The sequence below is a fragment of the Aythya fuligula genome, chromosome 9, assembly GCF_009819795.1.
Source record: "Aythya fuligula isolate bAytFul2 chromosome 9, bAytFul2.pri, whole genome shotgun sequence".
NCBI lineage: Eukaryota > Metazoa > Chordata > Aves > Anseriformes > Anatidae > Aythya > Aythya fuligula.
This window is the reverse complement of record NC_045567.1, coordinates 25,070,726-25,089,148: the sequence shown is the minus strand read 5'-3', so window position 1 is coordinate 25,089,148 and position 18,423 is coordinate 25,070,726. Positions and strand designations below refer to the sequence as shown.

Here is an 18,423-nt window from a genome sequence, read left to right as displayed (position 1 = left end):
GCATGGGGGGGCTCAGTTTTCTGTAATTTTCTGTTCTGCAGGGAAGAAAAACATTGGCTGTGAAAGGAGCTTGTAAGCTGGAGGATGCGAGGTTTGCTCTTCTCCGCAGCTTTCCTGTGGCTCAGGACGTGACTAATGCCCTGTGACAGCCACATGCTTGGAGCCTGCCTTTCTTACTGGTGCAGGTGGGGACGCTGCAGCTTTTCCCATTACAAATGTTGTCCCTTGCTGTCCCACGTTACCCAGGGAGCAATGTCACCCCTGTGGTGTATTTGGGCAACTCTCCAGTCTGCCCTAACTTGTACCCCAGCGGCTGCAGCCTCCGTGGGCTTTCAAGAAGTAGGAGGCAACCGCGACGTCTCCTCTCAGCCTCCTGCTCCACAGGATGCTGTGGTGAGCCCGGGCTCAGCACCACCAGCCCCTGCCTGCCACAGACCCTCTATTTCAGAGCGTACCACAGAAAAAGCTCTGGCAAGACGTGGCACCCCAGCGTGTCGATGTCACTCAGAAATTGCTGCTGCAGTTCAGTGGTGCAAAGCTACTGGTGAAATATTATGTAAACAGGAAGAAAATATGCCTGTTCCCTTAGTGACTCCATAGTGACAGGCAAATGCTGTCCAATTTCACAATCGTCTCTTTCCTCTTATGGGTCAAGTTTTATTTGTTGGCTCTCCTGCCCGGGCGCACTGCTGTCAGGTGAGGGAGACAAGCTGGTTTCAGCCCTCCGCAGCACTTTGTACTCGCAGAGTGCTGCATGGCACGACACGGCCAGCCCTCCACGCTGTGCTGCCCCTGGACTTCTGACCTCCCACCTCTCCCTGGAGACAAGCTGCTAGGCAGCTAAAACATACACCGTGAGCCCCAGGCTCCGGTAAACAGCCGGACCTTAACTTATCCCGAGCCTTATTGGGGAGCGAAGTGGGGCAGAAATCCGACCTGAAGCCGTTCCACGTGCTGATCTTCCCTTGGAGCCTGGCAGAGGGGACACGGTGCTGGTGAAAGCTGCATCCCAAGCCTGGCTGGCACCAGACACGCTCTCAGCAGAGCTACAAACACCCCTTTGTGCATACTCCTGATAAGATACTTCAGTCTCCACTCATGCTCCCAAAACATCTCAACAGTTCTGGGCCTTTTGCTGACCACCGTGCCAAATCCCTCAAGAGCTTTTTTCAAAGCAAGTAACAAAGAAATCTAGAACTTATAAGGCAAATGTTTTGCCTAAAAATTTCCTTCCTTAACCACTTGGGCTAATTGCAAATACCACACAGATTATGTAAATCACGACTTGCTGACAGGTAATTCACCGAAATGAGAGCCAACCCGATGGGACGAGTTGTGGTGTGAGCAGCTCCCCATGCTCTTAAGTGCTGTAGGAGACCTGAAGGAACCTGTAGGAGACCACCCTGGAACGTAGCTCTGTTGATTTCTGTCCCAGGTCCCCCACAAGCCAGCTCGCGTGGTGGCGGTGATGCCTGCCACAATTCATTTAGCTACGCGAGCTCTCAGGAGCTGTCAGCTTAGCCAGCATCGGAGCCGCAGCACGATGCAGGCCACCTGAGATGGCCACAGGCCACGATGCTGAGCTCACTTTTCTTTGTGCACCACTGCTGGCAGCTCAGCTGGGCATGTCAGTGCACAGGGGTCAGGGAGCACAGTCAAGTCAAGCTCACCTGGCCATCACCTACCCCTGTATCGATCTTCAGATCACTGAAACAAAACCAACCAAACCAAACCAAAACAACCAGCCACATTTTTGCACTTCAGTACTGTTACCTATATCAAGTAAAAAAATTACAGGCCCCTCTTTTGGATGGGGTCTTGCCCATACCCCGTTTGAAGTCAAGGACTGTAAGAGGAAACAGGTCAGGCTCTAAAGCAGAGCAAGAAAATTCTTAGTGTTTCGTATTTTCACCCAAGCTGTAATGATAGGGCTGTATGTTAACAAGGTTGTAGCTACAGCGTGCAATCAGCACACGCATGGTGTTATCTCCTTGTGGTGCATAAATTGGAATTGTCAGGCCGTGCCATGGAAATGCAACATTTGCATTTTGCTATCAGGATGTGCCAGGACATTACACTGCAATCGCAAATCAAGAGGTAATACTGTGAAGTAGAGGAAGGAGCAGCCTAACCCACTGCAGAGGATTTGCTGTTATTTAGCGTTTTAAAAGGGCACCCATAGCACCAGGAGATGGGGTGGAGCCTGAGGAAAGCTCCCAGACTGTTTCAGCAGTAGGTATCATGGCATAATTTCAGGGCTTGCAAACCCTGACCGTCCTCAGTAATCCTCCTTCGTATGAACAATCCCGTCCACTTAATTGGAGTTGGGAGACTGCAACATCATCCTGGCCAGCTGGATCTCAGAATGATGTATGCAGGCCCCCTGATCTGGCTCCCAAATTCAAGTCAGGCTCGCCATCCTCCTTGATATCCCCATTCCTGTAAACATCCAGGCTTCCTTCATTTGTTTTTCCTCTTTATCTTTCCCTGTTTCACAGTGACTGCAGCTCCTTCATCACAGGAAGATACACGCTTCTTCCAGTAGCTCGCTAAGGCTGCGAGGAACATCTGTCTTATTTCAGCCATTCTCACACTCTTTGTTTCAACAGGGAGGGCTGTGTGTGCTGTGGAGTCTTTTTTTTTTTTTTTTTTTTTTGTAAGCCAGCAGTATAAACGTTCCCCTCCCTACAGATTGTGTGTTTAAATTAGGAGAGAGCAGCTCTGCTTGTGGACAGGGGGAGGGGAAAGATTTATGGGGTTTCCGAGTTCCCGTGGGAGTTTCCTAGCAGGCCCCTGGGAAACTGCTGAGCCCCGCAGAGACAAACCTCACCCGTATGGATAAGGCTCTGCTTTGCCTTAGGAGCCGTCAGACACAACCATCATCACTGGCGTCCCGGAGCTTTAGGTGATCTTTCAGATATGCTGAGCCCAGGCCCTTGGCTGCCTTACAGCACAGGACCTTGAACCCCTCGGCACCATCTCCCAGGCGTTTGGGCTTCTCCTTGGCCGCTTCCCCCGAGCACGTCGTGCTGGCTGGCCCTGCCCTCCTGCCTTTCGTGCCTCTTCCGAATCTGCTGACTGCCGAAACAGCCTCTGCTCCCTATTTCTTTCTCACTTCAGCCTTGTATCTGGGACGCTTTTCCTGGCAACCTTCCCAAGCTCTCTTGCTGCCAACTCGGAGTCAGTATGAGCTTCTTGTATTCCCTTTCAAATCCCTTCCTATCGTGGCAAATAAACCCACTGTCCTCTACGCACACACTATTGATATTATCCTTGACAGCTCTTCACTCCTGGCACTCAGCTGCTGCTTAATCATCCAGATTCCTCCTCTGATTCACCTCATGTGCTCCTGCAGCCAAAAGCTTGTCTTTGATTTGGCAATGTCACGGCAGGAGCACTGGGATCTCCTCCCTTATGACTCCTGCCCTGCATGTCTCCCTGTTGTTAGCACGCTCCGATTTCACTTCTACCGGGGCTGGCGTCGCGCCACCTTCTGCGTCCCCTACCATCACCTCTGCCTTTCTGCCCCACTGCCAGTACCCTGCTTCCTTGTGCTGCCCCTGATTTTATCGTTTCCACGCTGCTTTGGAGAGTTTCCGTCCTGCTATGGCTTTGCACGGGCTGACCCGCCTGTCCCTGGCTCCCAGGTAGCCTTCACCTTCAAATCCCTCCTCCAGACATCCTTTCCCTGAGACTGCTCTCCCAGGACGATCTCGTCCTTGTGACATTGATAAAGGGGAGGGGGGTGGGGGGGGAGCAAACCAAACAAACCTCGCAAACAATATGTCTTGAAAACAGGAACTAACACGCTGTGCACGCAGCACCAGAAATAACCTCGCTGCCGCGTGCGGTGCAAACCCTGTCCTTCCCCTGACCCCTCCCTGCACGTCTCCTGCTGCCATCTCTCCTCGCCGTCAGCCGCCGCCGCTCTCCTCCCGGGCTCTCGGCACGGCTCCCGGTGCCCGTGCCCGCGGCTCGGTGGCACTGAGCGGCCGAGCTCGGTCCTGCCACGACATCCAGCAGCTTCCCCAGGTTCTCAGGCAGCGCTGCGAAACCGCCTCGCTGCGCTGCTCTTTGTACCGAGCACACGAAAAGGCAGCCCGAAACTAGAGGGCTGGGATAAAAATACCACTTTGCTTTTAATCGGGACGCTGGCTTAACCGGGAGACGTTGCGGGCGCTGGCAGACCTGTTCACCCTTACACTCGGTGACCGGGTCCTGCTTTGTGCAGAGGGTGCTCGTGTTTATTAGCCTTTTTCCCTGGCTGCCCGCTGCCATGGACTTTGCTCCTCCGGGTTGGGATTTGCAGGCAGCGGGAGGCTTTCCACGTGTGTTTGAGAAGGTACAAAGCCTGCAGGAAAACAATGGAAATAGCTGGCTTATGACTGCTGCGTGTCACGCACTCGTTTCTTGCCCGGCGGTTTGTCCTTGGAGCTGCGCACGCCGCCTGGAACCTGCTCTGCAGCGGCGGCGGTGATGGGGGCTGGCACGCACGCCGCGCCGCCGCCACGCCACGTGGGGAATGGGATCGCTGCCACCCGCAGCCATCGCCCACCCCGTGGGGCCAGGCCGGGGGAATGGGGGTCTGGGGGGGATTTTGGGGTGGCCTCAGAGCAGAGCGAGGTGGGGGCTGCGTGTCTGGTGCTGCGTTTCTCTGCAGGGCCCCCTGACTTTGAGCAGCTGGGGCTGGGGGCAGTGAAGTCCCTGGCAGGCTCCCCTCGTCCCCCTTGAGAGCCTCCTTACCGCATCCCTGTGTCAGTTTCTTCACAGACCCCATGTCAGTTTCCTCACATCCCTTCATCTCAGCTCCTTTAGCCCCATATTAGCCCCCTCATCTCCATATCACCCCCCCAGCCCCATATCACCCCCACAACCCCATATCACCTCCCCCAGCCCCATATCATCCCCCCTAGCCCTGTATCAGCCTGCCCAGCCAGCCCCATATCACCCCCCCATCCCCATATCACCCCCCCATCCCCATATCACCTCCCCCACCCCCACAACCCCCCCCCAGCCCCATATCACCCCCATCATCCCCATATCACCCCCCCATCCCCATATCACCCCCCTCAGCCCCATATCACCCCCACCACCCCCACATCCCCCCCCAGCCCCATATCACCTCCCCCACCCCCACATCCCCCCCCATCCCCATATCACCTCCCCCATCCCCACATCCCCCCCCATCCCCACATCACCCCCCCATCCCCACATCCCCCCCCCATCCCCCTATCACCCCCCCAGCCGCCCTCCCGTCCCCCCACCCCCCCGGGGCCGTGCAGGGAGCGGCGGGGCGGTGCTGCCTGCCCCGTTGCGTGCCTGCCCCGTTTCCCAACCTCCGCGGGCTCGGCACGGCAGGGCCCGGCTCGGCACGCCACGGGCGGCCCTCGCGTGCGATCCGCCGGCCCCGCCGCCCCCCCCCGCCGCGCCGGCGGCACGCAGCGCCCAGCTGCCGGGGAGGCGCCGCCGGGACCGCACCGAGCCGCGGGGGGGGGATGCGGCACCACGCCGCCTGGGGGCACACCTCGGGGGGGGGCACACCGGGACACACATCGGGGCACACCGGGGCACGGGGGGGCACACATTGGGACACACACCGGGGCACATTGGGGCACACCGGGGCACAGAGGGCACACACCGGGACACAGGGGGGCACAGGGGGGCACAGGGGGCACACACCGGGACACATTGGGGCACATCGGGGCACACCGGGGCGCCCCCCGGGACACACACCGGGACGCACTGGGGCACAGGGGGGCAAAGGGAGGCACAGGGGGGTACAAACCGGGACACATTGGGGCACACCGGGACACAGGGGGCACACACCGGGGCACAGGGGGGCACAGGGGGCACACACCGGGACACAGGGGGGCACAGGGGGCGCACCAGGACACAGAGGGGCACGGGGGGCACACATCGGGACACACCGGGGCACAGGGGGCACACACCGGGACACACTGGGGCACACCGGGGCACACACGGGCACATACCGGGGCACCCCGAGGTACACACCCAGACACATCGGGACATATTGGGACACACATCGGGACACACATCGGGACACCCCGGGGCACCCCGAGGCACACACCGGGGCGCACCCCGGGGCACCCCGGGGCCGTTTCCCCCCCGGTTGGGGCTGTGCCTCCCCCCGGGGCTCCGCGCATCCCCGCACCACCCCCGGACCCCCACCGGGGGCTCGACGAGCCCGGTCTCCCCCCCCCCCGGCTTCCCCAAGGCACCGGGGATGGGGGGAGAACCGAGAGAACCGAGACCCCCACACGCATCCCCGAGCGCGCTCCCGTTGTCACCCGCGCGGGGGCGCGCCCGGTGCCCGTGCCCGCGCCGTTGCCGCGGTGACAGCGCCGGGGCCCGGCGAGGAAATGGCGGCGGCCACGGAGCGGCCCGGGGCGATGCACGCCCTGCCCAGGGGCATCCGAGAGGTACGGGCTGGGGAGGGGGGGGTGGTGGCGGTGCCGGGGGGGCTCAGCCCCAAATAACTGCCCCTCAGGGCTGCCGGGGTGGCTGCTGAGAGCTGGGGCTTTCGGGAAAAGCGAATCACCGGGAATTTAGGAAAGAGCGAAAATAGCCAAAAGCTTGCGAGTCCCGCAAAAGGAAAGGGCGATAGGATTGGGTTTGCTCGCTCAAGGCACACTGACGGCATTCACACGTTGTCCTGTATCTGCAGCCTGACATTAACCTCATCCTCACCGTTCTCATCTTGCTTTTTACCCCAGACGCAGGTTTCGGAGCACTGGAGCAGTCCCACGTTCCTGTCCCATCCTGCCCAGTCTCCCCACCGTCAGCTCCAAGGCATCGACAGGCCAAGATTTTGGGATCGGTTGCTCATGGCTTTACACATCCTTTGCTGCTGCTCATTTCTTCACCCAGCTGGCTTGCCTTGTAGCTGCAGGACAGTTACAGGATCCTGGGCTCGCTTACAAGCCATTCTCACAATCTCCTATCCTGGTATTTTCCACCTTTTATGTGGACATGTTCTTATTCCCTTCGCATTCTCTGCTTCTTGGGTTTTATAGCATCTCTTTTGCAATCTTGCTTTTAGGTTGCTCCTAGCATAAGCAGAACTTGTGCCAGCTGTAGGTTGTTCTGCCGAACGGAGCACATGCTCCCGACATGCAGCTCGCTGGCCGAAGGAGCACGAGTACCCAGGGGGAATACGCTGAGCACTGTGATTCCAGCACCCAGCAGCGAGCACTCGTGGTTCCACAGCTGCTTCCAGCTGCCTTGCTTGGCTGGGCTGTAGGGCTCAGAGTGGGGCAAAGCAAAGGATGCAGGACAGAGCTGTCATCGTTCTGCTCTGCTCTGGAGGATGGAGCTTCAAAAGCTGCTGGTTGGTACTTAGAGAGTGACATTGCAGCCTCCAGAGCTGTGCTCCTCTAGAGGATGTCACAGAGAGGGAAAGTGCAGGGAGCGTCAGCCTGGAGCAGCCTGTCCTGCACCGTAAAGCCATGGCCAAGTCCTGTGTTTGTTTCAGTTTCTGCTGCCCTTTCAATGTACCTGGACGGGAAGGTGCAGTTTTGCCAGGAAGATCTTAGCGAAGCGGGAAGCAGAGCAGCAGCCACCTACAGAAGAGTCAAGTGACACCCTGAGTCCTCCAAGTAGCAAACAAGGTTACGCCTAATTGTGTATTTTATTTGGCAAACAAATGACCCTTGCTTAATACAGATCACATAATTAATTGGGCACAAGACATTCTTACATATTAGTAGTTCTCTCGCCCTAGGAGCTTAAGAAAGCGAGCAGTGCAGGAACTTCGAAGCTGTGTTACACATCGGGGCAGAATGTTCCGGGGTATTTGACTGTCCACCAAACATCACGTACATTGCTAGCAGCAAATGGGTACTCGTTAGATTTGCCACGTGGGCTATAGATTGAGCACATAAAGGTAACTTTATAAGCACATTACGGTAACTTTCTTTGTTGTCTTTGGACCTGGGATTATTTTCCTTTACGTAGATTCTTATATAGTTTCAGTCTCTTTAATTAGCTAAAGAATCTGTCATGCCAACAGAGACTTTCCTTGTAGATGCGAGCCGTACCCAAGGTCGTTATGCATATACTACTTGCAGTGTTAATATCAATTTATAAGCAGCAGGATTTCTGCCTGTGCCTCTGGATGTAGCACTGACATGCAGAGTGGCAGGAGGTCCTATTGTCTCGTACTTTACGAATGCTTCTTCAGATGGTGTTCACAGGTTGTGAAATCTCTGTGTTCACAGAGATTTTCAGAACTTAGCTAAAGAATTTTAGCCATTTTGATTTCATTGGGATGCCAAGCTCCAGCTACGTGAGTGTTCTCAGTGGCTGTAACGTGCTTTGGAAATGTTCGAAGGTATCAGCCCGTTCGCAGTCTGAGCCCACGCAGTGCAGTCTGAAGAGCTGGGAAGCTCTCAGCGCCATGGACCTGTGGTTGATTTGGGATAACCAGATAAACACTCTGTAGCCAATAACTCAGGCTCAGGCGAGGATCCCAGTGAAGCAGTAATTTATTCATGATTGCAATGGCGGGTGCCCCACAAGCAGGAGAACGCCCCTCCTAGCTCCAAAACACAGTTTGTGTACTTCTTGCTGACAGGACCCTCCCCTATTTCCCCATGGAGTGGGTAATGCAGGTTCACAGTCTGATACTTCACAGACTGCATGGCCTTCAGCTGCCGGCCTGTTACATTTCAAATTTCTTTTGACATTTTTACTGCTCGAAGTGGTAATGTTGCTTCACTCATCTGACTTAACACCGTGATTTTCACCTAGTTGTCCTAAGGAGTCTGGTTGTCTGCGTTTTACAAGGTCGCCTGCTAAGCTTTCTTATCACTGCAAGCATATCTCAGTACCACATTCCTTCCCTCTAAACAATGCAACTCTGCAAAAACAACATTTCTATTCCCACACTGCTGTTTGTCAGGGTGCTGGAGGCTTTGTGAGAGCAGATCCCAATGCAGGCAGTGATGGTCGGTTCTGAGAGTCCTGGTGTCGCTGGTGATCGCCCAGGGCAGGGAGGCGTTTTCATCTCTTGCTGTGCTCAGAAGGCTGGGGCTGTGTTCACGAGGTGTGAGCTTTTCGGTGTCCCTTCTGCAGCCAGTGTCCACGTACCTTGCCAGGAGTTTGAGGGTTTGCACAATCCCTCGCATCTCAAGCGTTCGGGTTGTAGCTAGGAGGGACTTCCCAATGGTTGCAACTGCAGGTGTCAAATCAGTATCGTCAGATGAACAAAAGGTTAATGACGGGCTAGAGCATCAGTCCTCTCACAGGTGTCACGGTTAGTTGTGATACAGTGGGTCAGTTATAGGAATTCTCTGCTCTGTGTTGCACCAGAGAGCTGGAGTGCTCCTTAACACAGCCCCAAGGAGTTCAGGAGCAGCAGTGAGGTCTGCATGGCATGCCAGACACATGCTGGATGTTAACAGGGCTCGTGTGTGCAGTCAGCAGCAGTGCAGCATGCTCTCTTATGATTCATTAGTCTGCTTTAAACAGGCAGGAAAAAATTAAAGCTACCTGAAATCCGAGTATTACTTCCTGCTGTGGCAAACCGATTCTTTTGGGGCATGTTTTGAATGGGATACTTGAGAGCAGGGCATTCTGGTTTTACTGCAAGGCTCTTCCTACGTTATTCATAAGTATTCAAAGCAAGTATTGTTATTTTTTATTTTGCAACTGCTTTTTTATGGAAGCTGAACAAATTATTATGTATGCAGCGTGGCTTAGCATTGCGGCCTGCATTGCTCTCTGACTGGATGCTGACTGAAAACTCTGCTCACAATAAACTTTTTTAAAGAAGTTAAAATTCTACTGGGACTCTTAAAATATTTCAGTGAAAAAAAAATAGATAATTTCAATCAACTAACTCTTTGGTTTTGCACATACAGTGGAAGACTCCATTTTCTTCCTAAAATATCATTTGTGTGGCTTGAGTAACCATTTCTCTTTGTGTAATAGGGATTAGGTAGTGTGCTAGACGAGGGAAAACAGCACAAGAGAAATGGAAGTAGTATGGTAGAAGAGGAGTAAAATGAGAAGAAAATGCATTCAGATAATCAGGTAGAAGCAAAATGAAACAATCAATACACAGAAATAATATAAGAGCACCCAGTTTAGTGTAATGACATTTTATTTTCTGGATTATTGTGTTGTTCTGCTAGGAGCTTAGGTTGGACAAATGCAGTGGTGGTGGTTGTTGTTGTTTTGGCTTGTTTTTTTTGTGCAGTCCTTGCTAAAGCGGGCTCGGCATGATGGAGCAAGTGGAGGGGGAGCACGAGCTGTTACTGCTGTACCATGCCCCGAGGGGCACGGGGTGGTGCAGGGAGGATGGTGAGTGCCTCAGTTCCTCAAGCTCTGCCTCCCCTGCACTGCACAAGGAACGTACGTGGAGTACATCTGTGTTCATGGCTCTGTTTTTATTTCAGAAACATGTTGAAAACTTTTTAAAACAATCTCATTAATTGTGGACTTAAGGTCCAGCTTTTTAGAGTCATGGCCAGTTATTAGTTTCTTCGTACTGTCTGCTTCCAGCATCGGTGACCCGTATTCTGGATGTCTTAACAACAAGGCACTGCTAAGTGCATAGGTAACTACTTTTCTTTTAACCAGAACTTAGCTCTTTATTATTATGAGGTTTGCCAGTGGAATTTGAAATACTAGCGGAGGCGAATGCAGTGCCCAAGTCAGCATTCCCTGTCATTATTTGGTCAAGTAGAAATTATGTAAATTCCTGTCACGTCATATTTCAGAAGCTTGGAGAGAAGCTTGTTATTCAGAAAGCTGAAAATGGGACAGACCACCAGTCTTTTTTTTCTTTTTTCCATATAACATATGCTGTGCATATGCTTACAGCATTGAGTCAGACAGACCCAGCCATCCTGGCTCAGACCTCCACTTGTCCTTGGTAGCTAAAGGTAACCGTGGAATAATATTAGTTCTTCCAAAACTGAACGCAGCTCAGAGCTGAAGCTACTCCCACAGCTGCTGGAATATGGTAGTTAGAAATACTGCCTTGCGAAGTGATTTGTTCTGCACATAGCTCTGTCCTTCCTATCAGAACTGCAGACCAAAACCTCACGGATCAAATTCATTTTTAGCTTATACACTTTGTCCTTAGTGAGTTGCTTTCCTTTTCTTTTCGTCTTGCTAACTCAACTAGCAGGCTTTTTTGAGGATCTTTGTTTTCTCTGTTCCCTGTATCTCTGTTATCTTTTCGTTCCTTGTTTTCCCTGAGTTTCTCTGTCCAGGATGACCAAAACCACAATATTAAGTTACATTCCTTTTTAAAAATTCCTAACTGATTTTTTTTTTTCTATTCACTGCTTATCCTCCCAGTCACTTTTCTAGTTACAGTTCTTCATTTTCTGGTCCTTCCAAATTGCGTTTCTTCCCTTATTTTTTTCCTGTTTGCATTTGAGATGATGACAACAGTCTTCTGATCAACTGTAAATAGGGAAAAATAGAATCTGAAAGTGCAAATGGCCATGCCAGTAATACACACTCTTAGCAGTTACTCAGTACTCCTCTTCCAGAAAAGGTAGCTTTGTAAGCAGAGAACCAATGAAAATTTGCTTCCTGTATATTTGTATGTAATGATTGATCAACTTTGGTGCCTCAGATGCAAGGAGAGGTGTCTGGTGAAATCCTTTCTCCAGCACGGACCCTTCACAAGGCCTTGCCCGTGTGGATTATCAGATGAGGACTGAGCTCACGCTCCAGAGTTTTCTTCAGTAGGAACTCATGAAGCCTTTCTTGCCCATCTGGCTGTCCAGCACTTCTAGACACTCAAATATTTCTGCCCTTAGTGTCAGGTTTGGTTATAAATAACCAAATGTTCTGGTTCACAAATCTTTGAAGGGTGGCAACAGAGAAACACACGAAAATTAATATTATTTCCCTTAGAAGTTGTGTCACTCTGAAAAACATTTCATGCGTGAGTAATTTTCAAAGCTATAAAATACTGCCTGGCTCTGACCTTTGAATTGGTGTAGCCTTAAGATGAGTGTCGTTATTTTGGCTGAGTGCAGCCAGCATCTGCAGCCTGGCAGCACTGCTCTGCACCTGTCTGTGGGCACTGCAGCAGCTCCTGCAGACGGTCCTGCGGCTTCAGGAGATGCTCTCGGTGCCAGCGAGGAGCTCATGGGGCTGCTGACACTGACAAAAAAGAGAGATTGAGAAAGTCCTGCGTGTGATTTGACCACTGTGGGCACGAGGTCAGACTCCTGAATTTAGGATGAGAATGCAGGCTCGTGTGCCCCTTCCTCTGCTTGGGTCAGGCCTTTTGGGGCTATTTGCTGTCACCTGGGTCCGTCCTGGGCCATGTGTCCCCTTCCCTCTTCCTATCAATTTAGGAATGGGTGTGAGGGAGAACAGGAGCCTTTTCCTGTTAAGTCGGGGTGTATATTGTTCATTGTGCTGTGACATGATTTATTTTTAGGCTCAGCAGCAAAATTAAAGTTGAAAACTGAAAAGTTTTAGTACTTCCATCATTTTTTTTTTTTTTTTTAAATCCTAGCACCCAGTGGAATTTCTATAACTGTTTATCTGAAAGACAACAGTGGTGGTGCTGCAAGAGAGCACAGTGTTCTTTTTGGGACAAGAGCCACCTTTCTGTCCTCCTAATAACAGCTCATTTTGTCCTTTTTCATTATAGTAATTTCAGTGCTTTGGAACCTTATGGTATTTATCCTGAGTAACAGTTTCATATTTCCAAGCACAGTTTGCAGCTGCCAGGAAAAATAAACTTGAATATTCAGTTCATTCAGAGCAACTGTAACTAAGAGTATTTTAAACTGGGGCAAAACTTAGAAATCGGAAAGTAAAGGTTGGCTTGGTAATTCCAGGGCATCCTGAAATATCATTTTTATCAAGCTATATTTAAAAAATGCTAAAGGTTATTGAATCATGGATAATGAACCTTTTTTATTTTATTTTATTTTATTTTTTGAAAGCTGTTTTCCTTCACCTAAGTATTTATGATTTTTGTAAGTCATTTTGTTATAAGCCTTGTAACTTTTGGTAATTGTATGAAAGGTTAAAGCACACTCTAAGCTTTTGGTACACAAAGACCACGCTGCTAGCTGCCACCCATTTCCCATCTTTCATGTCTCAAAGCTTGCCAATAACTTTTTATATTTGTGGCTTTGAGGTTGTCTCTTCAGCTGTGTGCTGCGTGTCCTCTGATGTAGCCGTAATTCTGATCATTCCCTCTCAAATGCATCAGTGCTGTGATGCTCCAAGAATGGGGTAAAACCTCACATTTTCAAGGGTCATAGAATAGCCCAGGGCTGAAGGGACCTCAAAAGCTCATCTGGTCCAACCCTTCATGGGAAGGGGAGCCAAGATGAGATTATCTAGCCCTGGTCCCGTTGCGTCCCGTTGATCTGTGCCGGTAAGCAGGTGCTCGCGTGTCCTCTGTGGAAGTGTCAGACCTTCAGCATAGGTCTGGTGAACTTGTTTACTCAATATCCATTTCTTGTGCAGGCTCAGTTCCGTATCACTTGTAAACTGAGCATTGCTTTCTGGAAGGGAAGAAGATTAAAATACACAGGAATGATACACTGAGTAACAAGAACGTACTGAAGTCAGGGTACATCTATCTGTTCATTTTTATGAAGCTTTGCATGCTGAAAAGCTTAGTAATTTGATCAATTACAAAAGTATTGTTCCCAATTTAATCAACTGTCTTTCAGTTAGATATCTATTACTTTGTGTTTTTAATCAGTGATGAATATTTCATACCCAGCAAACTGCTTACATTTTCCACCCCACTCAAGTGCCATACATGCTACATCACGATAACGTTCCCGTCTTGAATTATTTTTGTAAAGATGACTGAATTATGTCACTCTAGTCTCTTTTCATCTTGCCTGCTTAATTGGATGTGACTTGTCAAAAACAGAGTAAGTAACATTTTTCTGGCTCACACAGTCAGAAATTTCTTTAAGGATACAGTTTTGTAAAACACGGAATGGCTCATTTTATTTGAAAGTAGTACATCAAGCATAACTTGGGGGTACTTCAGTTTGTAATTCCAGTGGAGGTTTGTACATAGCTAATTGCATAACTGATCTGCCTTGGGAAGTTTCTGGTAAGCAAAAGTACTGCTATAGTTTGTCATTTTCCTGATGGTGAATTTTCTTTATTATTGTAATTACATATTTGATCATAAATGTTCCAGCACATTAAATAGTTTAAACTGTTTGGAATAGAAACTAGTCATTCATTTTTTGTGTTGTGCAACTTGTTTCTCACATACAGTCTTAAAATTGTATCTCTTTCTAGATGTCTCGGGAGGAGACTGTGTGCAAATACTGTGGCGTCAGCTATTTGATTCTTCATGAATTTAAGGTGATGGAAGAAAAAGTGAAAGCATTGGAAAAGCACATTACATTTTATGAAGGAAGTATAGAACGGGAAAAAAGACTTCAAGAAGAATTGCAGTCTCTTTACCTAGACCTTGAACACTGTCGAGCTGACAGGGAATCAAAAACAGAAAGGTCAGAGCATGTTATCTAGTCTGATGTAATTTTGCATGTGTATGTATTAGGTAATGCCGTTCCAAAGAAGTTAAAACTACAAATGAGATTTGGCTGTCTTTTATCAGATGTAGCATATAATGTAATGTGTAAATCCTATTTTGTATTATTCTGCAGAAGTGAGTTTTTAATTCCTTAACAGTTTAAAAACAGTCAATATCTTTAAAGTGAAAGAAAGGCCTGAAGGCACTTCAGAGGTATTTTCCCCCTACACTACACAAAGGGGAAATGATCAAATATTTAATCTTATCATTTTTGTAATAAAAAATGCTTCAAAAGAAATTCCGTGATACTGGGGGTTTTGCCATTCTGAAGTTTGTACTTACTGTCTCCTATCAACACTCTTTCCCTAAGAAGCCTGCAGTTCACTATCAGTATGATGACAGAGAATGCTAAATCAGTTACTTGGGTGCTGCTTGTGGCTTTCTTCCTCAGAAACGGGAGCCAGCAAATGCTTACTGGCGGTATGTGAAGGCCCATGTTAATGGGGGAAGTGTGCATTCCTCAGATCTCTGGTATGGCAAATTATATCTGTGGCTCTGTTCAAATTGACTACTGTTAGAATGATGAAGTGTAAGCAAGGGAATCGGAAACTTCTCGGTAATTCCTTGCTCATCTGAGTCAAACTGTTTGCCAGAAGCTTTTTACAGGAGCAATATTATGATTTTAATATTGGGACAGTCCTTTTGATTCTAAAGACTCCCAGTTGGGGTGTTTTTGCATGCCTGACTCACACCCAGTAGCAACTGGTCTAGGCCTGAAAACATGGAGCTTTTGGGGTAGTAAGGTACTCTCCCGAGAGACTGGAAGCATTAGAGAAGAAACTATGGGTTGTCTGGAGGTGAAGCACTTGCATCCATTTACTTTTTGTTTTGTGAATCATTCAAATACTGTAACAATTTAGCATAACTATTATTACGTTTAGTTAGGGTGTTTTAGTGTTTGTTAATGTAGCCAGTGAAGCGTTCATTTCGACACACAAGTTCACCTAAGGTTGAACAAAATGTATATTTTGTGGATCACCCTGCTCGTACTGTACTTCAGGATATTATTTTCACTGGCACCAAAACCTCCCTCCTCCCCTGTCCCCAGAATGATTTCTTTGGTGTAACAGCACATTTCTGAAGAGCGCGTTCACTCCTTGTTCCTTTAATGGCTCTGGGTAGCAATTATAGTGGCAGTATTCAGTGTGTTAGCAGATACAGTGACAGCATGTTCTTCTTGTTGAGGATCATTTGCCAGAGGAAGACGTAAGTTTTCATTTAGCTGACTTTTTGTAGCAAAGCTGGAAGAGTTAATGAAAGTTTAATCTCTGCACTTTTTCCCCCTAAGGCTTGGCTTGATTCAAAACCTGCTGAAATCAAATGGAATACTTTCAGGAGGCTTTCATTCAGCCCATAAATCAACTATTGTGCTTTGTTAAATCAGCTGTCTAAATATTCCTTATCTCCTCTCTACTATTTTGGGTCTCTCGTTACCCTGTGCCATTGGCATGAACCAACTTACTCAGTGTACTATCTTTCTCCGGGTTCTTGCATGGTTGACAAATCGTTCTTCTCAAACTGCAAGTTTTTATCAGAAGCCAAATAAGCCCCTTTTCATCTTTGGTAGACCAAGAGATTTAATCCTTCTCGATAGGTGCAAACTATCTCATTTTTATATTCCTGTGTGGTTAAAGTATTGCTATTGCTCGTACCTGTGGTTAACATTGAAAGCAAACTGGGAACTTCAGCTGTTGTGGAACTCAGTTACCTGCCCTTCTGGAATTTTATCAGAAGAAGGGGAACTGACCGTCCTGCAGGTAACTATACTGATTCAATCTAACACAGTGCTGTGTGTTTCACACCTGTAGTAAGAAAGCCTTGGTACTGTTTGAAGAGATCACTAATGTTACCAGAGCATCTTTGCTCATGTCTGCAGGGAAGCTCACGTACTTGCATCTTTCTGAAGATTCATGCTTATATCCACTCAGCCCTTTAAATGATGCTCACAGTTTTCCTTGCTACGGCAGACAGTCCAGCCACATAAATTGTTATGATAACTTTGTCTTGATTTAAACTTCAATTGCGTAGCTTAGAAGGATACTGACCTGGCTAAATATCCTATACAGTGTAGGTCACTGTATAAAACCTTCCCATGGGGATGCTGCTTTTTGTTTTCACCTTCAGATTTTCAGTGTGCAGAACTTTTGTGTGTCAGTGCCTTTCGAGCATCAATAGCAGTAAGACGGATGGAATCCCTTCCCACCCACTTATCCCTCCACTTTCTATGCCCCCTCCCACCCCACTGCCCCCTAAAGGGAAAACAAAGAACCCAAAACCCCAGCATGATGTTCAGGTTTGTGGTTTCATCAGAGAAATCTTGTGTTACGTGAGCCTTGGGAATTTTGGAGTTTCTTTTTCATCTAGTCACTTTGGATATTGAACTGTTTGTTTAAAGATTCATTCTCTCCACGTGGTCTTATCAGGCCTGGTTTCTTATAAAATTCCAAGATTATGAGGACTATTGCAGCTATAAAGAGACCTTCCTCAAGGAGTTTACGCTTCAGAGAGGACCTTTAGATACTCCCAGGTTTTTCATTTGTCCTAATTTCATCTCTTTATCAGTGTTCTCCAGTCATTAACTAGTCTAACTGCAGTGGGTGTGCACTTTCTTGTTTCTGTTTTTCATTTGTCAGAACTCTGTTTGTTGTGTCACTATGGAGTGGTGGGAAGAAAGAAGGAATTAATCAGTGATTATGTCATTAATTAAGAAATAGAATTACATTGAACTCCTCCCATTTTCAAGCTAGGAGCATGGTATGAAAGATGCGTTTACAATATCCTTGATGTTTCCAAATCACTTGGAAAACATAAAAAGCTCTATTAGAAATGCATAATTTAAAAAAAAGTATCAAATATAGTTTGGGTTATGCAGTCAGTTATTCTTTCTACATGTTATTTTATCTGGGTAACTTGGGAGTCTTGTTCTTCTTTTCACTGTTTTAGGAAGCATGGCTAACTGTAGAACTGCCAGGTACTTTCAGAATATTGGAATATCAGTTATCTGAAAAGAAATCAATTCATAAAGTAGTAGATGAGTACTTCACCACACTACGGGTGTTCTGGGTGAGTCTTTGGGTGCTTGCTCCTTCAGGGCTTGGTGGAAAGAGGCGAGTAAATACAAGAGGCACTGGATGAGCATGGGCTTCAGCAAGTCCCCACGTTTTGCACAGATCTTTTCCCAGCAAAAGGAAATAATGTATTGTTTTTTGTATTGTAGGGGGAATACAGCAGTGCTGGATTTTGTCTGTCTCTTTCTGCATTTAATTCTACTTTTAGACAGCTCAAATTGCAGCATACAGAAGTAAGAGTACAAGAGCTGTTTTGTACTGGGAAGTGCCAAGTGCGTGCGAGTTTTTTCTGAAGAGAGGATATGAAATTTAATCAGAGGCTGCCTTCAACATATTTAATTGTATTTGTTTTATAGTGCAACAGTACATACTTCTTCAATTAGCCACATGATAATTTTAGGGTGTACTTATTAACCAGGAAAAAGCAGAATTTTGTATAATGCCAAAGTGTTTTAATATGTTCCCTTCAGTGCTTGCAAACTGATCTGTATATTCTGTCCTGATGGTGTCATCAAGATGACTCAGGTATTGCTCAGGCTTGTGCAGAGAGCCAGCAAAAATCTGATAAAGTTTAAGTGAGATCCTGTGTTCACCATCTGTAAAAGCAGTGAATTTCACCTTTATATTTAAAAACAAACAAACAGGAATGGGAAACCCCCCCAGTGACAAAGCTTGTCACAGTCTCAGACAACTGATCACCACAGTGCTTTGGGGAAGTGACCTCTTGCTGTTGGACTCTTGTGTTAGGGATGTTGAAGCCAGTGACTTCCCTATACAAAA

At 48.2% G+C, this 18,423-nt stretch overlaps 1 protein-coding gene across 4 annotated transcripts in view; it reads left to right on the top strand.

The window, feature by feature from the left end:
• Positions 1–6,376: 6,376 nt before the first annotated feature.
• Positions 6,377–18,423, top strand: part of LEKR1 (leucine, glutamate and lysine rich 1) — a 51,969-nt gene continuing 39,922 nt past the window's right edge. For 3 of the 4 annotated variants that reach the window (XM_032193643.1, XM_032193642.1, XM_032193645.1), the window contains exons 1-2: positions 6,377–6,440; positions 14,278–14,492. In XM_032193643.1, coding sequence (XP_032049534.1) covers positions 6,381–6,440; positions 14,278–14,492 — 275 coding nt within the window. In that variant the 5' untranslated portion in view covers positions 6,377–6,380. Of the gene's footprint in view, positions 6,441–7,496; positions 7,629–14,277; positions 14,493–18,423 lie in introns of those variants that run through there. The other variant, XM_032193644.1, reaches the window with a different exon arrangement.